This window comes from Centrocercus urophasianus, unplaced genomic scaffold, assembly GCF_019232065.1.
Source record: "Centrocercus urophasianus isolate 14NV4802_14NV808 unplaced genomic scaffold, USGS_Curo_1.0 seq_16, whole genome shotgun sequence".
Taxonomy (NCBI): Eukaryota; Metazoa; Chordata; class Aves; order Galliformes; family Phasianidae; genus Centrocercus; species Centrocercus urophasianus.
In genome coordinates, this window is record NW_024884711.1 from 7329983 (window position 1) to 7356226 (window position 26244).

Consider the following 26244-nt stretch of genomic DNA (forward strand, 5'->3'; position numbering starts at 1 on the left):
CATCTACTTACAACCTACCCTGCCATTAAATTCTGGCGAGTTTCACTTTCCCCTAACTATAATGGCAAAAATTTTCAGATCAGAACAGTACATTTGGTAAAAACCCAAGGGAGTTAGTGTGCTTCTGGGACTGCCTATAATACTACACACAGTCACTGTTTTAGCAAGGAACTTGATTTTCCTCTGTGGAGCAACCATTTCAGTTTTGTACCACGGTCCCTGTCCTACTGTTGCACTGAAAGATACACAATAGCCAGTGGCTGTTGAGCTACGTAACTATTTCCATGCTTCCTAATAGCTGTGGGATCTATTTTCTCCCTTCATCTTCTCCCAGTCTAAGGGTTCATGATGTTCTCCGTTCATAGGGTCAGATACCTCATGCCTAAAAAACTTCTTCCACTCTACCAAAACACTGACAGCAGGAGGGAACCAACTTCCCACTTGTTCTTTATTTTCTCCTCCATTATCCCATAGTGACATTACACTTTGGGTGGATTCTTGAAATGCAGAGACACTGCAATTTTGAAACACATACAGATTAATTTCCCTACTCACACCATTTATTTTGCTTAATTTTAATGAAACCACATGAACTTCCAGTCATACACTGCTTACAGTATTAACAGAAGCACTTTATGCCTCCTATAAGCATTCTTCAACATTTGCTAAACAAGTAAAGTAGTATTAAAGCTCAGATACTACAGATCCTAGGTTACTCAAATACAGCGTCATGGAGCATTATCAGTTCTGCATATTAAGCTAGCAACGCTAATATGGAAATTCAATTAATATAACAGTGCCTATACGAAGTCCTTACAAGATACCTAATACACATATCAGTAATTAAGTACATAAAGATATATACATAGATATAATCTATGTGAACGCTAAAACAGCAATTCCAAAGGAAAAAAAAAAAACACTTAACTTTTATTTTATGCTGTTCTATGAAAATAAATTGAAAAATATTAAAGTTCATAGAAACCACTATAAAAAATACACATACTTTGCAGCACATCTCACTGTCAGTACTTTTTTTTTCTTGTTTGTTCTCAGAGACCCACCATTATATATAAAAGAAATCTCAAATGAAGAAGCAGATCAATAGCACTCCTGAATTCTTTAAATTCTTCATAGAGATTACTTGCAATTATATTTTGGCTTTCATTTTAATGAGCTACTGTCCCAGTTTTATGTACTTTAATGTTTTATGTACTAAAGGAAAGCCATTCAGTAGATGCTTGCTGCCAGAGAGAAATCTGAAGTTAGAAGTCAATGCTTCTGAAGTGCATTATAAAAAGCATAGGTATTTTGACACAATGCCTGTTTTGCACTTTTCTTCCATAACCGTGAGGCATGCAGAATTTCCCTTCACACCTTGGGGTGGAAACATTATCCTGCTTCTTTGTCTATATATTAAGAGAAGGAACACAATCTTTTTTGTGGCAACTTCAAATCCCATCTCTAACAGTGCAAAGTATGTGATCATGTAGCTTTTTCTTACCTAATGAAGTACCTCATTTAGATTTCTTCAGCTTTTACATCCTGATTTCATTTCTTCTGAAGTCTTTTGAGAAAAAATAAAAGAAAAAATAGAAAAAGCCCACAGAACTGAGTCCTGGAGTACAGCAAACAGAAATGCTCACCTCACATGCCCTAGTTAGTTACTCTTTCCTCCCCATTCCTTTTCTCTCTCTAAGGAGAATTTAAAGCCTAGATTCCATCTGTGCAGGTTCCCAGTTTCACCAAACAGTAAAACTAGAATAAACCCATTCCGCCCCCGCACAAAACTACCATCCTCATATGTTCAGACACTGAACTTTCACCACTGAGATAGCAGTGCCAAAAAAAGGATAAACGTGGCTGTAGAAGTTATGCAAAATATTTACAGTGAGCTGACATTTGGAAAACATAGAAGTCCTTTTATCAATCATCTCCTCTCTACAGACCTTTTATTTTTCCCTTTAATTAGCACACTGTCTTTTGGTTATCACTGAAATGTCTCAGGAAGAAAGCTGCAGCTTCACCTTCTTCAGGTTTCTCAAAAGGAAGCAGACTCCTCTAACGACTGCAGGTATAATCACATGGCTAGACACTGAATCAAGCAAGGATACCCTTAGTGACTTACCTGACTTTGGAGGTCAGTGTGATCAACATAATATTCCAGATGTTCCAAAGGGTGCTTTCATTCCAAAGGACTTAAAAGCCTCAGCTGCAAAGAGCATGGCTAAAAGGATAGGAACATCTCCCACGTACATGCACACATACCACCACGTTAGGTGTCTACACACAGTCTTCACTGAAAAACTGACTGAAATTAAAAGTAATGCTCATTTACTGTCAGAACTTTTGTCTGCCTGTCTGTCAGCTAGTGGAATGAATGTTTACCTGCTGACCTGATTCTAAGAAATGGAGAGGGTCGTGATTTTCCATGTCAGTATTTGATGTACCTCCTGTAAGCTTATTGTTCATTTTTCTGTTTCAGAACAGAGCTTGATAATTAGTAAGTTATTATTAAGTTTTAAACATTCATTATCACTGATACCTATATGCCTCCTGCTGGTTTCAACAGCACCAATTGTATATAATTAAAGCTATGAACCTTCGTATCCTAGCAGCTCAAACTGTTTTAACATACCATGAAAAGAAAAGCTAAATTACAGTTGGGCTCTTCAATCAAGAGGATCTTGAGCCAAGCCAAAGCATCTATCAGAAAGTCCAACTGGTTACAATATCCCCATATCTGATGCAATCACATTCATACAGTCCTTTCTGAAATCAATGTTTTGAATGTATTAATTGCACCAATTCTCTCATGACCAGGTTGTATCTCCCTACCACCCACTGGCTCAGCATGATCTGCCTGCACTTCCCACAGTGCAATTGCAGCCTCTCCTCTTCGAGGAAAAGATGAAGCAGGTAGAGAAGCAGAGCTGTTCATTATTGCTGCATGCCAGATATGAGGAATTAAAAATTATGTAAGATTTATATTTTAAGAATTTTGAAATTATTCCACTGTCCTCCAGCTCCTACCCCCACTGTTTTGCTTTTGAGATACATCGTATGTATTTCACAGTAAGGTGTGGATTTGCATTCTATCAAGGGATTTGTTAAAAGGGAGTATAGGAGGTCTGAAGAACTCCTTATCATGAGGAGCACTTCTCACTTATTTTGGAAAGACCTGAGGGATCAGGGAACACATCTGTTATCGTGTTTCGTTTTTCTTCTCACCTTATCCTGGCTTTAGACCTACTTTTCATAAGATACACAGTAGCATGGTAATACCAAGAGTCAAACTTTCTTGCCAGGAATAATATAAAGGTGACTGATAAAAAAGAAGTAAAGCAGAAAACAAAACCCATTTGACAGGTATCGCAAGATGGAGCAGCTAAACTCTGAGGATGACACAAATAACTTGTAATATCCTCACCAGTTCCTTTGAGTGGAAATCAGACAAAAGTGAACAGCATAAATGCTGAAAACATCAACTTTTTTTTTTTTTCTAAACCAGCACATGCTTCGCTGACTCATTTAGTAAAGGATATTAAGCAAACTAAGCACAAACATTTCATTCATGAAAGCAGCTTTTCGATGCCAAGAGCGCTGAAGAGAACTAGCAGATGTGATTCTCCTGGTACTAGGAATAATGAGTGGGAAAGCATCTTGTACACAGAACTAAGGATTCAAATCAGTTGAAATCAAACAACAAATCTACTGTTTTAAAAATATCTTTCTTCAGAACAGCAGCAGTGCAAGTCACCTCACACTGAGCTATCACAAAGTGGGAAGTTCACTAGCTCAGTTTGCAACTAACAGTACTGAAGACTTTGAACCCCTAGTATATTATCTGCTGGCTTACCTACCTTTGAAGTAGGGCTCTAGCAATCAGAATTTCCTAGTGGTAGCAAGATGAAGGTTTTCATTTTCATTCATTAAAAACTTAAAGCAAGAAAACTATGACCTTGTAATATTCACACATGTAAAACTTCTGCTATGTCGCTTGGCTAAAAGAACCTAATTATTCTTTGATTTCTAATGCTGGAAATCATGCCGTTTTACTGAACTGTTTGACTGACTGATAACATATTTGAATTTGAACACCTAGAAGATCGTGATTGTATGCAGGCAAATCAGAGCTGAACAAATTTTGTGGCCATCATTTTTACAGCTGCACTGGTCATAAAAGCAAAGAAAATTAGGTAGCATGATGTATATACTGCAACATCTTGAGTGAGAAAAAAAGTAAATGCATGAAGTGTGAAAACCTGACACTTTCTCAGGTGTCTAGAGAACTTATGCAGGTAATTAAAGAAATGCTTTTTATGACAATTACCATATCATGCAATAGAACATAAGGTAACGCAGACATAAACGTTCACGAGTCGTTCTCAGAAACAGTGTCACTATCTATATTAGAGGTGTTACGAAACAGGAGCAAGGAGCTTTAACATGCAGCTTCAAACTGAACCAGAATAAGAATGGTAAGATTCATTTGAAAATAATTGGGTGCACTTTAAAAAAAAAAAAAAAAAAGAAACACTCTCCACTGATATATATATATACACACACACACTGTAATACAATGATTTAACTTATTACACTGATATGAGCTAAAAAAAATCTGATTTTAAAGTGATAAAAATAGAACATTTCAACCTTCTCCCTAAAAAATCTTGTAAATTTAAAGTAAAAGAAATGAACATAATTTCTTGAAGTATTCTTATTTCAAAGGAAATAAAGTTCTGCCTAGCTTTCCCCACTCAGGTCTATTTACACTATCTCAGTACTAGATAGATACCTCTGATGTGTGCAGGCTCATCTCTAGGAGTAATACAACAAAGACAACATAGTATTAGACCACTCTTTCTTAAAAATAATACGGCGAGTCAAGGAAACCAAGAAAGCTCATTGCTGTCAAAGATGTAAAAGGGATGAGCCATTTTGCCTAGAAGTAAAAATCCTTAGGAAAGAGAATACTCCATCATTTTCTTCTTGAGATACAACCAACCTCTGCGCTTCTCTCTGCATGACCTCACACAGACTCACAGCTGTCAAAGTTAAAAAATCAAAGAAAGAACAGACCCTGCCACACACTTTATGAGTAAAGACACGCTCTATTCAAGTTTGTTCCATCAACATATGCTTGGCAGGCTCTGTACCATAGGATCTGACCCCAAAAGCTTGTAAACAAGGAGGAAAAGTAGAGTAAGTCAAAGCCAAGAAGCTGCTGGTAGGCCTCAGGAGAAGGTCAGAGTCAGTAGAAGCCAGAGTGCAACTTACAGCAAAGATGCACACCACATTTGGATTCCCTGGAACTCCCTCTGCCTTCCTTTCAAAGCTCATCAGAGTTTTAAAACTGGCTTCCACGGAGCAGGAAAAGGCCTTTTCGGTGCTCAGGCAAACTCAGGCCTTCTGGCCCCAGTCTGCTGCGGTATAAGACTGATTTGGGAAATGGCCTCATGTTGTGCCAGGGAGGTTGAGGCTGAACATCAGGAAAAACAACTTCACAGAAAAGGTGGTTAAGCACTGGAATAGGCTCCACAGGGAGGTGGTTGAGTCACCATCCCTGGATGTGACTAAAAACCATTTGGATGTGGTGCTCAGGGACATGACTGAGCCGAGGGTTGTTGCAGGTAGGGTAGTATGGTTAGGTTGCGGCTGGATTTGATGATCTTTAAGGCCTTTTCCAACCTGAGCAACTCTATGATTCTGTGATTTCCATGACAGCATTTCCTTGATGATGCAGTACTCTGTTAATGATATGCGCTTAATTGGGGATTAGTTAAATAACACTCTTGCTATAGGCTTGCTATAAATGCAAATAAATAATACAGCACCAATGTGAGTTTTGTCATGGTTGGAAATTCCCACTGGCTGTCATAAATGTAAGGGTTTGAATAGCAAATTGTAAAATTATTCTAATGACTGAACACTACATAAGGAAGCTTACTTGAAGAAACGCATTATGTGGCCTGATAGGGTAATTTATGTGCTGTTCTAATCTGTTGTAGCTTCACAGCGCCTGGTTACTTAACATTGAAAACTTAATTCAGTATCTCTCCACTATTTTGTTTATAATCCAATGACCCTGTACTAAACATTTTCATTATAATATTTATGCTTCCATTTGACAGAGCTTTTCATTACTCTGGACCACCTAAACAGCTCACATGCAATAGATCTCCCCATTTGCATGTTTCAAACTACATTCCAGAACCTTGAACACAGTTTTCCTTGCAATGTAGTTCAGATGCAGACTCCTCTAAGGTCAAAGCCTTTGGACACGCAATTGCAAGACTGTCACAGAGTTCTGCTAACTCCAAACCATATGTCTAGATACTTCTGTTCTTGCCATGCTCACGAAGGATTCTTCTGCATGGCTAGAGCATTCATCACACTCTAAAATGTAACATGTACACAGCATTTGCTGGACTGTGTAATACTTTTTGCAGAGGTTACACAGAGGCCTATACAGGATGTCTCCTAGTTGGAAGGCAATAATATGGAAGGACAGATGCAAAATCTTTTCTTGCAAGTAATTTACAATACACATTTGAACTACTAACCAAAGACTGCATCATCTTATGCTGACAACAACTGAACATAGCAAAGTCCCAAACATTTGCCAAGGAATAAACATTTTCTTTGTGTCAGCCCCATTTTATTTCAATTGCCAAAAAAAAAAAAAAAAAATTTCATTTTTTTTCAATAGCATTTTGCCATTGGTGCAAACATAAAGTGTCATTTAATGTGTATTTTCTAGGAATGGAAAGAACCTGCAGCAGTGCCTCTCAAAAGCAGTATTAACATTTACTCTGGAGATTGAATTCCTGGAAATTTGTCCCAAGACGTAAGCAATAGCTGTGAAACATTATATTTATTTTTTCCAAGGAAAGACAAAGTGTGCTATGCTAAGACTGTGAAATTATCCAGTTTGAAAAGTAGCAAATAAACACAACTCAAAGCCTACAACTTCATGGTCCTTACAGTCCTTCTCTTGGATAACACAGGCTTTTTTTTTTTTTTTAAATTTCAATTTAACCAGTATATAGTTTCAAAGATTCGTTCTGCAAATAATGCAGGTATAAGTGTCTTCTTGAATCATTAATTTGTAACAGGAGGCAATTACATAATTTCAACCTTCAGTCGGGAACAATGGAGCTGCTGTAAGGGTATTCACTTCTGTTCTAAGAACTCTTCACAGTTTAGGTTAGAGAATACTAACACGTAGGATAGAGAAGGACCATGGGTACAGAAGCCCTATGTGTGAGAGCAGATGAAAGCCTATTCAAAAATCTTCATATTCATATATATACACACACACACACACACACACACACACACACACATATATATATATATATCTTCATGTTCAAAAAGAGCCCTGAGCTTTTCAAAAATTTGAGCAAAGTTGTGTCTACTTAAACAAAATGATCAGATGAGGTTACTTCAGTTGACTGTGGAGAGAAAAGTTATTAACTAGCATTTGTTATAGAATAATGCTCATAAAGAAGCATTTTCTCTTCACAGCACTTATTTAATTCAAGAAAGTCGCAGAGCTTATGCAGAATTGTCCAGCAAGAAATTTACATTTATATATCATTTCCATCTATTTGAACCTTTCCAGATTTGAACCTTTCCTGTACAGTGCTTCCAAGTGTTTTTCTTTAAAACTGTACTAGGTATAAGGGATCACACCTACCACAGCAACACATCAATTTCCAGTAGGATTATCTGTAGGAAGTGATATCCTTTTTATTGAAGGAAGGCTGGCAGAAGAACAACAAACTATGCTAACGCAATCAGAACTGCAGCTAGATCACACCGTGGTGTCTCATATCTCCAAAGAGGTTGATTTGGCTAGAATTAACATTACATACATGTATGTGTTTGCATTGTAGGGAATAAGGGGGAGGAAGGGATTTGCATTCTGCGGTATTCAATAGTCAACAATGATGGTGTTTTCTCTGCATGTCTTCTTGCTTTCAGTCATTAGTGTCAGTAACAAAACTACCCAACATGAGCACATTTTTAATCCAATAGTTTTAATTACAAATTCATGGCAGTATAGAAAGTACCTGGAGGTGATCACATCTGTAGCCAGTTTCAAATGCATATCTAGGAAGCATTAAATAGATTAATCTCTCTGTGCTCGTTTACTCTCTTCTCTCATTTACTCTCACCAACGTCTTGAAAGCGCCAATTGGATAAAAGCTTGGGTGATAAACTTGCCCAGTACCTCTCCTACCATTGTTAGTTATTGCATTAGCAACATTCATAATTTTAGTATCTTCTGAAGTTTTGGGTTTCGATACAGTCCTTCAGAAATGTCTTAATTCAATCGTGACATCAACTGGTGACAGAATTTCTTGTCAATAAATTTTAAGTTCCCCATTTCTGAACTTAACAGAATGTGCTGCTATATCACTGCTACAGGGCAGTAATTTCCATTATCACTACTTACCTTCCTCAGACAGCTTAGTTTCTAGATCTTTCATTGTCTCCCACCCTGTTTGCTTCTTTTGACTCTCAGCATCCCTTCACTGAAAATTTCCCTTCATCTTTGCCAAACCTTTCCTGATGCTTTTATATTACTTAATGATTATATGCCAAAGAATCTACTAAAGCTTTTAATGAGAGCAAGACATATTTCTAGATAATGAAAAAGGAAAAGAGAATGGTCTAATCAAAGTAATGGTTACTGCTGAGCAAAGCAAAATAATTAGTTAAGTTGAGAAGGTAACAAAGGAACAGGAGAGTTGTAACTTTTAAATTGGATTGATCTCTGATCAGACAGAATCTAATGAATACTTTAAGGAAGATGAGAGGAAATGGACTAAAAGAAGGCCATGTCAGCTGCTCCATGTCAGCAAAACTCTTTTGTAATGCACAGAAACTGGTTGCTGAAGTTATATGTAAACACTGACTCATCTCCTCTGCAGCATGTTCGGGAGGTCACTACTTTAACATGATACAGGAAAATCACATCTACTGGAGGTAGAAATGTTTACGTCAAAAATCACAGCCTATGATGTCAAGACTTCATTAGTTCTGCACTATATTGACTACTTGGTACCCGTCCTTTCCAGCACCACAGTTTTGACACGTACTAGTTCTCTCATGGAAAACACATGCTGCCATGATGGCGAAAACAGTGGAGATGGAGTGGAGAAGCCTCTCCTAGTTTGCTGTGCACAGACCTCTGCCTGAACTTGAAGTTAATTTGAGATAATCTCTTCAATGTCTTCATCACTAATTCTGCAAGATCCTTATCTCACTGTGTACTTACAAAAGGCAAAGCCAAATTTTTCAGAAGTTTTTTAAAATTTTACCTTCATTCTCCAATCAGTGAGTGGCTTTAGGCCTTTTTCATCTAACAATAATTAAACACTGCCCAGAATACTACATTATTTACACTCCCACACGCTTTCCCATAGAAATGCTTTATAATGGCAATTCATTGCCATCGTTCTACCTCACTTGCAGAATGGCTGGTTTCTGCTTCATTTTACAGATAGAAGCCAAGGAACTAAGTTGCTGTAACCAGCAATACTTGATGATATGGTGCATCCAGTTTCAGATGTGACATTTCAGAACACCTAACCCCCAAAGCACAGCTCTTAATTATCTCAGTTACAAGAGGTCAGACTCCAACATAAGAAATTAAGTATGCAAAGAGGAAAAAACAAAAAGAGACACCTAGAACACAATTAATGACTACCTGTGAAATCTGTCATATGATTTGTCAGTGTTTCACAGAAATAACTTAGCAGACAGAATAATATTGCTTTAGTCTCTAAATTAGCATCCAAGATGCTGAACTCTGTTTTGCAGCCCTGTCTCTATGAGAAAATAAATGCAGCAAGAATGGGCACATAACCCCTTTTTACTACATTTTTCTCTAAATCCACAAAGAAAAATGTTCATGCACAGTGAAATACCTATGTATGAAAAATACTTTGACATAGTGCACAAGTAAACACTGCATTTGCAATTCATACTGCATATGCACAGGGAGTTAGTCAGGGAATTTGGCCTCTACAGCACCTAATAAAGAACAAACTTTTCCTTAGGACCACACAAAAGAGGACAATAAACTCAGCATTACTATTTTTCCCTTGAGCACTATTAAGATTTTCTGGTGAATATTTCAGTTTAGGTTTACCATTTGCCTTTGTTTATTTACTAATTAGATCTCTTAAACTTTTAGCACCACCGTGAGCATGCTTTTTCCAGAGTCAAAGAAATCCTGGCTTGAAGCATTCATTCTAAGGAACAATCTGGGGAAAATCTATTCCTTTTGCTCCTGGGATAAGAGGAAGCAGTACTGGAAAGGCAGCAACGGAGAAACTGTCTCTATACCATCTCCCATTCATAAACATACACAGTACTTTTGAAAGTACTTACTGAAAGCAAAGAACAGCTAAATCTCATTGCAGTCCTTCATAAGTTTCCTTCATACTCCCAGACTGCTCTGTACCATAAAACCTAGAAATACAACAAGTTCACAGCTTTCATATTAGCTGAAGAAAACTCTTGCAAAGGGAACGTTCTCTGAAACTCCTTTTCTACACTTTACAGTTCCAAGAACACAAAGAACACTTTGCACAGCTAAGGAACAATCCAATTGCTGTAGCTACGCTATTGCTCGTAACTTTCCTGAGCATTTAAGATTCCACTAACCCAAGATTAATCATAAGCCTGATTATCAGGGCCAAAGTTACACAAAGATTTGTGTTCACTCACTGTCCTGAGTTTCAGACCACCATGTCAGTATCCACTGGAACCCAGGTTCAGGCTCACTGCAATGCTAGAATGATTCAGGAGTGAACTTTCAGCCTCAAATCTGCATTTCATAAGCTGTAAAAAAAATGAGTTTAATCTAACACTGTCATATATAATGATCTAGTAGATTTTTATGAATGGAATGCATTTTCTATTCCACTATGACACAGTGATATCATAATATGCAAATATTCACACTATTTACTTGTAAAATAAATTGTCTTCAAAATACAGTGAAGATAACAAACATGCAATGCTAAGACAACCAAGCCTTTCCATATATGTTTTTTCAGTGCAGTTCACCCTTGTGTTCTCCCTGGTACCTACGAAGATCAGCAAGACAAGGAACAGCTTTAACTTCCAGCTCTCTTGAAAGATTCACAGACTGGCAGAATCATAGGGATTAGAAGGGATATCAACCTCTGTGCTAAAGCAGGTTTCCTAGAGCACATTACAAAGGAAAGCATCCAGACAGGTTTCTGGTATCCAGAGGAGACTCTACAACCTCTCTGGGTGGCCTGTAACATTCCAGAGGATTACAAATTGTACAAGATTATCAATGAAATCATGCATTCAGGGAAGCATCGTTTCAAGAATATCAGATTTCCCTGGCCTCTGACTTCAGTGATGCTCTCGTTTCAGCTAACTAAAAAGAGCAAGCTTTCCACAGTGCTCCACAGTACTGCCTGACCTTACACTCATCAACTTTGACTTGAAAGGGTGGGAGTGCAGAGCTGTATCATAGTAGTCTTGCAATCAAAAGTCACCTGGTTTCTTTTCTTGAGCAAGTATTCTCAGCTTGATTTTTTTTCTTTAAGACAGTTCATCACTGGGCTGAAAAATGTATTTGTATCTGATGGGACAACCTGCAAAACAAAAGTAGACTGTCAAAAGCAATCAGGCTTGGTGGAAAGAGGCTGCTTCAAACAGGATAAAGAGAAAATACATGATGCTAATAATGCACAGACCCGGGAGGGTAAAAAAAATTAAAGAAAAAAAGAAAAAGAAAGGAAGGAAGGAAAAGAAGGAAAGGTCTGAAGGATGGAAGGAAGAGAAAAAGCAGCTTTCCACTATTTTATTGAGTAAAATAGCAAACAAGCTTCTGACAAAGGCTAGAACCAATATGAGGGAAAAAAAGAGACAGGAGCTTGTGGTCTGAATAGGAAAAAGGTACAGACAGAAGAGGGAGTAGGATATGCAGCAAGTGGTTGGGATTTTAACTGGAAGAGACAAAAAAAATCCTTAGAGATACCCCCATCTTTCATAGAAATAAATTTTCCTCCTTTGTCACTAGTTTTAGTACGAAAGAAAGGAAATTAGAACATCTGGAAAAATGACCTTTGTAACATTCCAAAGAACAGAGGATTTACTGAGCTTTCTTACATAAATAGAATACTTCCCACTTGACTGCCACGTAATGATGAGATTAGACCAAGTTAATATAACATTCAGAATTGCATATCCTTCTATTTTTTATTTCTGTTAGTGTTTCATAACCCATCTCAATCCCATTTATTGATTTATTTATAACTATTCCATGTGATCAAATCCCCACATCTCCAGTGAAGTGGAGTCATTCAGGAGTACAGCAATATTTCAGCAGATTCATTCATTCATTCAAGCACAGATCAAGGCTAACCAAAAGGAAGAAAAGATTCAAAGTGACTGTTGAACTCACTGGTGAAAAGCTCATAAGGCTGTGAACAACTTACAGACAATGCACTGTCCGAAAAAGAATAGGAATTCAGTAAAACCAGATGCTGCAGTTTGGCAGCAACCAGAATGGATCAGTACCAGGTACTTAAGTTATGGAATACTTTGCACCATGATGTTGTGAATGCTGAAAGTTCAAACTGCCACAAAGGAAGAAAAAAAAGTAGAATGTATCAGAAGTCATTAAACGTAGATGCCACCTTTTAGCTCTAGGAGTCCCTGGTTCTTGAGCTGTTGGAAAATGGGAAAAATCTGAAAGGATTTTGCTACACTTCTCCTTTGTCCCTGTACTATTTATACAGCTGCATTTGTGCATTATCAGGCAACACAGCAGCTCAGATGGACATTGGTCTGATCAACTGTTGCCATTCAGACTTCAGTGGCTAGCTAACCAAACGCTAAAAGTGCCGTATAAATAAAAGCAAGCCATCCAGCTCTGCAGATGAGATTGTGCACGTTAAAGAGCAACTCTAACTTTTAACCAAACAGTGGTTATACTTGCCTAAGGACAAGAGCTCTTCTAGCAGCTTTTATCCCACACAGACTTCCAGGGATAGGGAAAAATAATTTTTAAAAGTTTTTGCTCAGCCAAGGGTCTGACAAATTTATCAACATACAGAACAGATGGAGTCCTCCTAAAACTCAGGCTAAAGAAGATTGTTACAAAGAGACTGCAGTTAAGCTCTCTCCAGCAGTAGGATCCACTTTAGAAAAGCACATGCACACAAATCACTTACAAGAAGAGCAGAGAGAATGGGGGATTTTGTCCTAAACAGTTATAACTATGGTTCTAGCTCTAAATTGATCCTTTGTTTCTAAGCAGAAAGAACAGGCAAAGAAATGTTCATCTACCAATACTGCTGGAGATTCCAGTTCTGGTTTTCAGTCAGTTTCACCCTCTTGCCCTCTGTGCAGAAAAACCCAAAGTTTAAGAATTGTCTTAACTTAGAAGGACATTTTCAGATCACTGTTTTGTTCATTCAGTCTTCCAAGGGAGACTTATTCCTCTGAAAACGAAGCAGATGTCCTGATGGGTTCAAACTTTAAAACACTCGATGCATAAAGGATGAGACCATCATTTGCAAAGCTGCTTCCAGGTAGAAAGCTTGTAGGGTGAAGACAGCCTGATTGGAAATAGCTTTTCTGGGAAATACTTTTCTGTCACTGGCTCCTTCAGACAGTATTTGTCCATTTCACATTAAAGAAACAAAATATCTGTAACTCAAGAGTCACTATGAAAATTTTTTTTGGTAAGTCATAGCAGATAACTTGTAATGACAAGATAAAAGCCACTCCATACTAAATTCTACCTAGAGTTACTTTATCACACAGCTAAATACTGCACAATGGTCCCACAGGACTAAAGGGAGATTCTGGTTGCTTACTTCTGAGAAGAATAATAGCAAGCTTTTCATTTGAAGTAAGGAGGGTGTTGGGTGGGTTTTTTCCATGCTTGTTTTAGTAATAGCTGGAAAATTAAGGGACTCAAACATAGCACACAGATAATTTCTTTCATTCCAGCTGTGTAAACAGTTATGCACATGAACAACTTTATCCTTGGAAACATCAGTGATAGGACTAGAGGGAATGGCCTCAAGCTGTGCCAGAGGAGATTCAGGTTGGATGTCAGGAAAAACTTCTTCGAAAGAGCGGTCAGGTGCTGGAATGGGCTGCCCACGGAGGTGATGGAGTCACTGTCCATGGAGGCTGTCAAGAAACATGTAGATGTTGCACCGAGGGACGCAGCTCAGTGTGAAACACTGAGTGTGAAACACCTGAGTAACAGATGGGTGGTTGCACTGGCCATCTTGGAGATCTTTTCCAACCCTGGTGATTCTATGATCATCAGGATTAAGCAAAAATGTAGTATACGCAACAAACATCTGCACCACAAGCAGCTGACTGTCCTTATCTTCTCTGCTGCAACCTTACACAGTGCAAGTGGCTTTTTAGGTCCATTCGCCGCATTTTTGTTAGCAAGTAGGTAGGCATTTGGCCTCATAAAAAATAATAATTACAAAAAAATAATCATGTCACTTTCTGATACTGAAAAGCAGATTATCTATACAAAAAGTGGTTAGACCAAGCACAAGTGTTTTGTACACAACAGTAATGACAGGGGAACTTGAAGATGAAGCTAAATGCTTACTTAGAATACTATGAAATGAGTTTTCTGTGCTGATTTACGAAGGCAAACTTTCTCAGTAGAGTGACATTTACCAAGATCAATAAGATTGTCTTGGACAGTTACTCAGTGTGTTTCCACTACAGGTATTCTGAGCAGTTTCTTTCCTCATTCCCTCACATACATTTGTTCTTCCCACTCAGATCTTATAGTATAAAGAAGTGAAAGCATTTTTACCCAAAAGGTATCTCCTAAATGAATAATCAAAGTCCAATGTGAAAAAGATCTCTGACTACACAAAGTCTTAATGGTCCCAAATACAGTAATAAAGAATACAGATGTTTGATAGGATCCTACAAAAATAGACATTATTGAAGAAGCACTCTTTTAATTAAATAGACATGTGCCTGTTAATGAGAAACATACCAAACACCAATCAGACTATTTACAAGGGAAAGCTTAGGGATAATCAGTAGTGACAGGAGGATAAATTACCCAATGCAATTGTCAGGCTAGCTTAATTGTGCAATACCAAGGAACATGCAAAACACCAGTTTCTTCAGTCTATTGAGGCAATCTTTTCATTAAATCCAAAATGAAATTTCTTCAGGCATTCCACACCATAGGGCATTTCCATGCTTAAATGACAGATGAAGTTTAGCCCACTTTGATACATTTGTAATTGATTAGAAGCACTAATGATGCTACCAAATCACGCTAATCAAAGCTCAAGCACAAAGTGAGATTGGGTCTTTTACTAAGGGGACACAATACTAGTCTTGCCACTGGATGTATATGTGCACAACACTGTATTCCACCTGCCCAGATTTAGCTGCAACATTAGGAAGCACTGAGCAGTAACCAACACTTACCTGGGATGTAAGTGCTTTTCTATGATCAACTAAAGATGCAGTTCAGAAATGGATGCTCGACAGAATTTCTTTGGACCACAGTGCTTACAGAAGGCAGAAATTCTGAAACTGTCTATGCCAGACGTTATAGTATGCTGCACCCTGATCTCCTACGTAAAGGAGAAGCCTCAGATGTCATATTCTACAGGAAAGACTACTTTTGCCAAGACACTCTAGAAGTCTGGAAATGGTAAACTGAGATCAACTCTGATGAACCTAGCAAACAGCAAGATATGTGCCAGAAGAATCCAAGAAAAAAGGGGTCAGAAAGATCTGCCACACATCTGAAGGACTTCCAGTTAACAGTATGATATGCAAACAAAATCACTGTTTGGGAAGGTCTAGTGCAAACTCAGTTAGCAGCTGCCTCAACCACATTACATTCCCAAAGACAGTATACACAAAACTTTTTCTTTCTCACTTATCTCACTATTTAGTACTGTAGAGCAAAAGCATTTACACGGTACTTGGAACAGAGCAGCAGATACTCATTAAGTTACACTCATTAAGATAAGATACTCATTACTCACATCACAGCTTTGCTGGTGAAAATGTGTTCGAAGAGAAACACCCTCCCAACAGCAGAAGTCAACACCTGCAATATCAAAACCTTCATAGATGAACAGGAGCACACCACCTCTATTGGAGGGACAAAGAACTGGAGGGATCCAGTGGTTCTAACATATGCCCTCTTGATAAACAACAGGTTTCAATTGGGTCTTCTACAAGGGCCATCTATATGCGATTCAGCAACATCAGGTTGTGCAGATTCTGCTGTGTAAATTCTTTCTTCAGCTATGGATTTATTTATTTAGTTTAATCTACAGACTTCACTTCGAAGTGTGGCTGTTGATAATAGCACAAGATAACCCCAGGCTCAGAACCTGATGTCCACATACCACAGTTACCCTCCAAGGAGTAGCTCATCTTCAGTCATGCCTTAAGTGCATAAGATATTCTGGGATACAAAATTCTGAGATTGCTTAGTATGGAGAAAAGGAGGCTCAGGGGGGAACTTATCTCTCTCTTCATCTACCTGAGTGGAGGCTGTAGCGAGGCAGAGGTCAACTTCTTCTCCCACATAATAGCAATAGGGTGAGAGGAAATGGCCTCAAGTAGCACCAAGGGAGGTTGAGGTTGGGTATTAGAAAACATTTCTCCTCTGAAAGAGTGGTGAGACACTGGAAAAAGCTGCTCAGAGAGGTGGTGGAGCCACTGCCCCTGAAAGGTGTTTAAGGAAAGGGTGGATATAGTAGAAAGGTTGTTTACTGGGAGCAAACAAATTCACTTCACTCAATAGTACTTCAGGACATGGTCAGTGGGCAGTCTTAGTGGTAGGTGCATGGTTGGACTAGATAATCTTAGAGGTCTTTTCCAACCTTAATTATTCTACGATTCAAAGAGCAACTAAACCAGTACAAACGACTACTACAGCACAAGTGTCTCTTTTTCTTTAAAGAAAATTACAAAGGACTGATGCATGCGATTGATTTATATGCATGCAGAAACATCACACGTAGATCTTAATGCAATTCATTTGTGCCTTCCACTCTAACATTAATCTCATGTCAAGTTTTATTTTGTAAAACTTCCTTTCACTGTTAGGTCATTTTCCTAGTCAACACAGTCAGTAGGAAAAGTCTACAGATCAAAGGAATAGTCTACACTCAAAAGAAGTGCTCTTACAAAGGTGACCAACACTGTTTCTAACCAAACGTGTTTTTCTATTTTCTTCCCTTATTCTACTGTTAAGACCACAATCCCCCTCATCACAACCATTTGCTTCCAAACAGATGCCACAAATTACAAACTCTAATAAAGCCAAGCAGGTGCTTTAACTGTATAAAGAGGAATTCTTTACTTTGAGCATACTTTTTTCCTAATAAACTAATTTTAAAAATTTTGGAGGATGCTGATAATTTCTGGTGAAACAGTGCTATTTAATCAAAAGTTACCTACAGAACGAGGGCAATGTGACTTTATAATTCATATTGCTATTTCTCTGTTCTTTGAAGGGTGGAGGGCAGGGACAGGGCAAACGCTAAAACTTCCAGTCAGTCTCGATACTGGATGTTTGATCATGGAAACCAAGTCTAAATCTCTTTAAGCCTAACAAAAATATCAAAATGAGTCAAAATAACACAATCTGTATTTGTAAAATCTGTTACAGATGTGTCTTAAGGTTTTTTTGGCTGCTTTTTTAACCATGCAAAAATTTCTAACTCCAATCTAATAGTAGGTGGACATCTAGTGGCACAATGTAGCTGATTTCTTTTATCAAATAGTTTTCAAAGCTCTATCAATACTAATGATCTCTAGCAGTGCTTTCTAGCATACTAATAATTATAATATCATACGCTCACATAAAGAATTTGTGTTCAATTATGTTTTACTTGGCTTCTTAATTTCATAAGGGTAACAGTAAGTAAAAATAGAGAGTTTAGGTTCTGATTCTGAAGCTTCCAATCAAGAAAAAATTTCCTTTTAAAGTGGAAAGAGTTTGGTGGAACAGGTAAGGCTTCAGCCCTTACAATACAGTACTCAGGCCTATGTTCCAGTAATTTGGTGGTTACTCACAATAAAAATAAGTCAACAGATAATCTACTTAAGATGACAATTTATAAATACGAGAAACATAAGCAAACTCCAACCAGTCCAACAAAAGCAAGTCCAAAAATAAAGATAAAATAAGTTGCTGCTACATAGCTGATGAAAATTATTGCCGAATCCATTTAACCATTGATTACACAGGTTCAACACCTTACTGTTGAAACAGGTATTCATCATTAAACAGTGTTCTGAACAAACAAAAAAACAAAAAAAAAGTAGGCAGCTGTCTGTCTAGGTCTTCCCTTCTCCAGGCTGAACAGTTCTAGGTGTCTCACCCCTTCCTTGTACAGGAGACACCCTGGCCCTCAGTCATCTCCATGGGCCTCCACTGGACCCTCTCTAAAAGTTCTGCCTTTCTTCAACTGAGGAGCCCAGAACTGGACACAGTACACCAGATATGGCCTCACCTGGGCAGATTAGAAAGGTTTCTAATGCACCCTAGGATACCACGGGCCTTTTTGACCTTTCAAGCACACTGAAGATCTTGAAGATTTTGAAAGCACCTTGTATAGTCTCTCCTCTCTCTCAAAACAGAGAGAAATTAGAAGGCAGTTCAGTACAAGGACACTTGAAAGTTCCCACACAGAGCCTTTCTTAAAAAAATAAAAGACGGAGAAAAATCATCAGCAAGACATACGGGATGCTGTTTCTCACAGTGGTAATAGGGGGTAGGTCTGTAGGGAACTTGGACATAGCATATCCAACTTCTGTTTCTAAACAAAGTGGTAAAATAAACCCTCCAAAATTATCTGGAAATGACAAGAAATAAGATGCTGAAGTACGCAACTGATATGAAAATATTCTGATTTGTCAAAGCCCACTACAGAAAGATGTACAAGGATTTCACGTCACGGTACACGTGAAATTCAATGTGCGTGAAACATCAGGAAGAAACACCACACTAAATACACAATGGCAGAATCAGGAAAGATGAGTCATTTGGAGAGTTCTGCAAGTTTCAGTCAATGCTCAGCAGTTGTTTAAAAAGGCAAGTATGGGATTTGCTGTGATTATGGAAGAAACAGAGAATAGTACAGAAAACAGCACTATATCAGGATACAAAAATCAGAGCTGCATTTACTACTTCAATATTGCACACCACTCTGCTCACACCATCTCAAGGAAAACATGGGAGAAATACAAAATCAAGTCCACAATGATAAGTCAAAGATATTAAGAGAATTCTGTTCAAGCAGAGATTAAATGTATGTAGAAATATCAAAGAATACCAAGTTGGGTAAGAGCCATCACCAACATGCAAATGTCTGTCCCTTCAGTGTATGCGTGGAAGAAGAGGAAGAGGCAGAGACAAGAATTTAAATCAGGAGGTCAGAAGAAGAGCTAGGGGACAGCAAATCACAGCATTACGAAGATGAAAGAAAATAGGGATGAAAGCATCTCATACAGCAAGGACATATGAGAATTATCTGATTCTGTCTAACTAGCAACAAAGGAGGATGAAAGAAAAAATGACGTCTTAATTCCTTCATGTGATGTTGCCTCTGCAAAAGGACAAGAGCCAGAGGGAATAAGATCAAGAAAATATGTACAGGTACGATCTTCTCAGTGCACATAAATGGGGTAGGAGGGGAGGGGGAAAAAGACAGTAAGCAGAGATAAAGCATCAAAAAGGATACAGCAAGAAAGGTGCCAGGAGGCCTACAAAGGTGTTAGAGCCGCAATTGTAACAACGGGGAAATGGAATAAATGGCAGTTGTAGACACTATACTGCAGAAATGCAGTTTTGAGAAGAACTAGCAAGTTTAAATGCATACAAACTCAATGAAACACAGTGTTCCCCACTACTTGCACAGCAAACCTTGTTGGGTAACTGGAATACAACACCTGAAGTAAGTAAAGAAGGAGAGCAGTAAGCATCACTGGCAATTATCAGGCTTTCCTTCTTCAGAGGGTTGAACTTTGTGCAGTTGATGATTGCTCAGTACTTCAGTGTATCTAGATCCCTCTGCACGGCTCCTCATCCTTTCAGGGTGCCAGCAGCACCTCCCAGATTAGTATGATTGGCAAATTTGCTGAGGATGCAAACCCACTCCTACATCCAGATCACTGATAAAAGTGTTGAACAGGACTGGCCCTAGAACTGAGCTGTGGAGAACACTGCTAGTAATGCAACCAACTAAATGTAGCCCCACTTGCTCCAATCCTTTGAGCTCTACCATTAAGCTAGTATATCCACAATATGAAAGTGGATGTCTCAGAGTTTCTATACATTTTGTTCAGAAATATTCTGTGAGGGATAACATCAAAGATCTCACCACTATTCAAAAAGATTACATCTACTGTTCACCCTCTAAATGGGTGACTTTATCATAGAAGGTGATGAAAGCAGGGTTTTCCTTTCATGATCTCAGGTTGACTACATCTGACAACAGCTTTGTTCTTTTACTGCCTTCTGCTACTCTCCAGGATAATTTTCACTACAATGTTTCAAGGGCTGTAGGTTAGACTTGCAGGTCTATAGCCCCGTATGCCTTCTCTTATGCCCTTTTTGTAGATGAGTATAACACAGGCCAGCTTCCAGTCAGTGGGAATCTGCCAGACTGCCATGGCATTTGACAAATTGTTGAGAGGGACTCAGTCATAACATCCACAGACTCCCTCAGTGAAGTGAATCCCATCAGGCCCCATGGACTTGCATATGGTCAACTGATACAACAGTGACTGCTGCAAGAAAGGCACTAAGGCCTGGGAGTGTGTCCAGAGAATGGCAATGAAGCTGTGAGGGGTCTGGAGCACAAGTCTGATGGGGAGCAGCTGAAGAAGCCGAGATGGTTCAGACTGAAGAAGAAGGAACTCAGGGGAAACCTGATCACTCTCTACAGCTGCCTGACAGGATGCTGTGGTGAGGTGCGGGTTGGCTTCTTCTCCCAGATAACAACAAAGGAATGGCCTCAAGTGCTCCAGGGAAGGTTCAGGTTAGATATTAGGAAAAATTTATTCTCAGGAAGAGTAGAGAACATACAGTTAATAAATACACAGAGTGACATGGTTAGACTAGCATTTGCAGGTTGTATAATTAGAAAGATTACCATAACAGAAAAAAAAAAATCAAAAATAAATGAAAAATGCTCACCTCTGTCCCAGGCTCATAGGAAAACTCCAAAGAGAACAATCTCTAGGCAGTCAGCCCTTAAATGGGTCTAGGAGAGGTGCAGGCAGGCTCCAGCCCTTCCATCACACAGCTGAATTGCCTTCACCTGTGCTCCATGGCTGACTCAGTGCTCACCTCAGGTGGTCAATCAGTGCTTCAAGCCCTGACTCAACAGATCCCATACAGAGGGCTTTTCCAACCTTAATCATTCTGTGATTCTGTGTCGGAAAGTCACCGCTGTTTTGAGAGCTTCTCTTAAATAAAAACAAGACAAACAAAAACACGCCACTGCCTTAAAAGTAACAACGCTTTCGAGGTCCAGCTCTCCTCAGCGCAGTCTGACGGCCCAACCAATCACCAGCGGAGCGCTCCCCGCCCTGCGCGCGCCCCCTGCCGCCATAGGCGTGCAGCGCAGTCCAGTGCAATCCAGTCCAGTCCCGCCTCCTCACAACCCTAAACTCAGCCCCTCCAAGCACGCGCGGTGCCCTTCCTCTATAAAGCAAAGTGAGCGCGCTCCCCCACCCCCCGGCGCGCATGCGCAGCCCGCCCCCATGGCTGCGAGTGGGGTGCTGGTGGGCGGGGCCCTCGAGGATGGGGCGGAGTCGGGCGGGACCGGGACGGCAGGCGGGCTGGTGGCGCGCGGCTGGCGGCGGGGGGGTGGCAGGAGGGGATCCGTCATGGATGCCAGCGCGCTGGAGTTGGACGCCGTGAAGTTCGCGCAGTTGGCGGTGCAGCGGGACCAAAGCGGGCGCTACCAGGAGGCCGTCTTCTATTACAAGGTGTGTGGCGGGGGAAGGCCCGGGGGCGGGCGTATACGGCGGGGAAGGCGGAAGGCCGCGCGGAAAGTTTGTCCGTCCCCGGAGAGAGCGGCGTAGCCCGGCGCTGTGAGGGTGGAGCCGGGCTGTGTGGCTGTCGTTGGCGTTCGTCGGCGTTTGCTGAGTGTTTCTGTGGAGCAGGCGGTGGCCGTGAGTGCAGCGAGGCGCTGGGCGGCGCGTCTCATGGCGGTGGCGGCGGGTCGGCTGTGCCGGTGCAGGTTGGTGTGAGGGCAGCGTGCGGGCTTCTGTTCACGACCGGCGAAAATGAGTGGCTAACGGTGCTGACAGCGCTGAACAACTGTGTTTTGTAGCTGAGAATTCGTTCTGTCGAGCAGCGCTGTTGTGCTCTTCATATCAGTTGTCATTTTCATGGAGATAAATAGGAGGCATTGCTTTTGGAGTGACCTGTGTAAAAAGACCATACTTTTCTTGGGATTCTGTGTGAAGGAATAGAATCATAGAACGGCTTGAATTGAAAGGGACCCCAAAGGTGATCCATTTCCAACCCCCTGCCCTGGTTAGGGCTGCCGCCCACCAGATTGGCTGCCCAGGGCCCATCCAGTCTGGCCTTGAGCACCTCCAGGGATGGGGCACCACAGCTTCTCTGGGCAGCCGTGCCAGAGCCTCACTGCCCTCTCTGTGGAAAAAGATTCTCCTGACATGTAATCCAAATTTCCCCTCCTTTGGGAGAGATTCCTACATAGGTAGAGGAATGCCTGCATTTAGCCTACACTGGTAGCTTAGAGCTAAGTTTACTATGGGAAATGTGGGTATGTACAAAAGTTATAATCATTGGTAATGATGTTGATAAGCTCTGTGCCTCTCTGCAGCATGTGCATGGTATCTGTTGGCTGTGCACGCACTGCTTTGTGACAGCACATTTCTGACACATCTGCAAGAGCTTGTCAGCTGCTCCTCAGGAGAAAACTTTTTTTTTTTGGTGCAAATAATCACTCTTCTGCTTTTCCATACAGCACACAGAAAATTCTTTTCCTGTGCTGCATTTAGGTGATACTTCTAATAGCAGAAAGGCACCCCTCGCACCTCAGGCTAAATGCACCAAGGAGAGTAAGGCAGAAAATGCCTTGTGCTTTGCACTGTGAAGGCACAGGGCAGCATGAGTGTAGGCACTGCTCTGCACCAGGAAAGCTTCAGATCACAGCTCTGCAGGTACAGGTTTGGTGCTCAGACAGGAGGTTCCTCGCAACACAAGGTCAGGTATTGATTATTGTGTCAGGCTCTGTGTGAAGGTATCTTGTTTACCAGCTTTCTTATTATCTATTTGTGCTTTTAGTAAGCACGTGGGTGACAAATTGGATTCTGTGAGAACTTGACCTGAGCATGAAGCAAGGGAAATGTCACTTCTTGTTGCTGATAGACAACAAACCAAATGTCTGAATGGGTTTGCTGTGTCTATTCATTTGTGATGGATCAGAAATACCAGCTCTGAACCACACCTACATCCTGTGACAGCTGGCATGCTGGCACAGCTGCAGCTTACTGCATAAGGGTCTGTTTGCACCTTGAAACCAGGTAGAACAGTTGTGGTCCGAATCAGGGAAATACCAGTTATGCATGGATTTGGAGGCACTGGTTTGAAGATTTGTTTGTTTTTTACATCATGCTCACCATTGTAATACAGCATCTCTACTTCTGATGTGCCACGGATGTGTGTGCACTCCTGGAGCAGATGTCTGTAATGTGTTTTTCTCAAAACTAGTTGTATGCTAGACCTTAATGGTACTTAATTGCTACATATAAATGAAATCTGACCCACCTTTGCTTTTCTGTCGCTGTGAGCATTTCATGTGGTGTAATACTTGAAAGGAGCTTACAAGAAGGGGAGGGGAGCTGACTTCGTGCAGGTTCATAGTGGTAGGACAAGGGGCAGTGGGTTTAAACTGAAAGAGGGAAGGTTTAGGTTAGATGCTAGGAAGAAACTCTTCACTCAGAGGGCAGTGAGGCCCTGGCACAGCTGCCCAGAGAAGCTGCAGTGCCCCATCCCTGGAAGCATTCAAGGCCAGACTGGATGGGGCCCTGGGCAGCCTGATCTGGTGGGTGGCAGCCCTACCCATGGCTGGGATTTGGGGCTGGGTGGGCTTTGAGTTCCCTTTCAACCCAAATCATTCTGTGATCCTGTGAATATGGCGATAGATGTTGACAGGTTGTATGCATGCTTGCTTCTGTGATGCTCGGCAGTAAAATATTTACCCTGATAAATAAAGATTGCGTTAGGATTGGTTCTAAGCTTGTGCAGACAAGGTGAGTGCATGTGGGAGTAAACTGACAGCTTTGGCAAAATCATAGCCACAAAGCAAGCAAGAGCCCCTCTGGCCCCAGCTCTGTGTTTGCTCTGCACAGAGCCATCTTCCTGAAGGCCATCGCTGGGGAGCAGCACTGACAGTTGTTGTTCTGCTTCCTACATGCATGCCTGCTACGTGACTGCCTCCTTCCCTCACCCACTGCTGCTGGGAAGGAGAGCATTGCTGCACGAATGTGGGTTGTCGGGCTTTTCCCCCGTGCCAATGAGGTCAGTGTAAGGTTTTTATCTTTGTTTTTAAGAGTGACAAAACTCGATTTCTTTTTTTTCCGTATACTTCTGAGACTGTGTCAGCTCTGGCTGTTGATTTCAATCCTGCCAAATCTTAATGTGGCTTTTTTTTTTTTTTTTATTAAATAAATTTAGTGAGTGGATAGACAGCTGATTGCAACTGAGGGCATTTTTTTTCCTAATAGATTTGTGCATTATAGAAAAAGTCTTCATGTGGGTAACACACTGTGCTTCTGAGCTGGAGACCTTCTTATGCTCCCTCCTGGAAATGGACTTCAATCAATATCCAGTGTTTTCTGCACATAGAAACATTTAAAGACAAAAATCTGAGGAGCTGGGAAATCTTAATGCTGTAGAATTTCAAGATCTGATCACTTTTTCTATCCCTGTTACTCATACAAAACTCCGTAATTCTATGAATTTGTTTTTTAAAGGTTTTTTATGCTGGTTTTCTTCTCATTATTATCAGATTGAGTGCAAATAATTTGTGAGTGATGTGTTGATTATTTTTTTAAAAGGTTTTTATTTTCTTCCTCAACCACAAATTTGTACCTTTAAAAATAAAAGACAGTTTGTCCAGAGTTTTACTTAGCTGATTTCAGTGCATGACTCAATAAGGTCATTTAAAATTTCTGTTGCTGTGTGTGTGACTGCACACACTGACCTAAGATGCGGCCTTATGCCTCTACCCTGGAGGTGTTCAAGACCAGGTTGGATGGGGCCATGGGCAGCCTTGTCTAGTATAAAATGCAGAGGTTGGTGGCCCTGCCTGTGGTGGGGAGGGTTGGAGCTTCATGATCCTCAAGGTCCCTTCCAACCCTGGCCATTCTGTGATTATAAATCTTCTGAGGTTCTGCAGTTTTGTAGGTTGTTCTGTGTGAAATTGAACTTAGGAAATTGGATTTCATTTGTGACTTCTTCTCTCTGGCAGATTCTCCCTGTACCACTGAACCTTGATGTGGGTGTAGGAGCCAGCTTTCGTGCAGACTCGTTGCTGTAGCTTTCTGTTCATGGAAAGTAATTTCCCAGTCACCAACCATTAACTTTTGTTTCAAATTCCTGTCCCTGCAGGAAGCCGCGCAAGCCTTGATTTATGCTGGCATGGCAGGGTCAAGCTTGGAAAACATTCAAGGAAAAATAAATGAGTATTTGGAGAGAGTTCAAGCTCTCCATTCAGCAGGTGAGTGAGGAGCTTTCTAATCAAACCTATGCATAAATTCTGTAGAAAGCCCAACAGTGCCGTGAAATATGTATCTGTGATGTTTGCTCTGCTTCTCATGTTTCTTATATTTTGTGAGTCTGTTTAGAACTCCTTAGTGAATCAGAAATGTAGCGCAGTGCAGAAGACTTATTTCCTAAGGACTTGGGTGTGCATATTCTTCCACTTTAAATATTGTTAGGAACCACACCTGCATAATATGCAAGAGATCTTATGTACGTTACTTGACATGTGACATAACCTGAGGGCATGTCTCAGCCTTGGGGGAAGAGTGTTTCTTTTTCCTTGTAAAGACGTCTTCAGCAAAGTTTGCCAACTTTCTGTTTGCAGCCATAGAGTAGATGTTTCTCATCTGATAGAACTACTAGTGTTTCAGTGCTATGGGGAGGATGCTTTTGCATGT

The 26244-nt window shown here is 40.4% G+C and overlaps 2 protein-coding genes across 6 annotated transcripts in view; one reads left to right on the top strand and one right to left on the bottom strand.

Annotated features, from left to right (window-relative positions):
• Positions 1 to 21349, bottom strand: part of COL6A6 (collagen type VI alpha 6 chain) — a 70761-nt gene extending 49412 nt beyond the window's left edge. For 2 of the 4 annotated variants that reach the window (XM_042817154.1, XM_042817153.1), the window contains exons 1-2: positions 21239 to 21349; positions 11553 to 11651 (exon numbers count right to left, since the gene is read on the bottom strand). Coding sequence is in view for 1 of the 4 variants with exons in the window: in XM_042817152.1 (XP_042673086.1) it covers positions 1505 to 1521 (17 nt within the window). In the remaining 3 variants the exon portion in view is untranslated. Of the gene's footprint in view, positions 1 to 1504; positions 1572 to 10407; positions 10489 to 11552; positions 11652 to 21238 lie in introns of those variants that run through there. The other 2 variants (XM_042817156.1, XM_042817152.1) reach the window with 2 other exon arrangements.
• A 561-nt stretch (positions 21350 to 21910) lies between these two features.
• CAPN7 (calpain 7) overlaps positions 21911 to 26244 on the top strand; it is a 28935-nt gene continuing 24601 nt past the window's right edge. For both annotated transcript variants that reach the window (XM_042816698.1, XM_042816701.1), the window contains exons 1-2: positions 21911 to 22035; positions 25694 to 25802. In XM_042816698.1, coding sequence (XP_042672632.1) covers positions 21934 to 22035; positions 25694 to 25802 — 211 coding nt within the window. In that variant the 5' untranslated portion in view covers positions 21911 to 21933. The remainder of the gene's footprint in view (positions 22036 to 25693; positions 25803 to 26244) is intronic.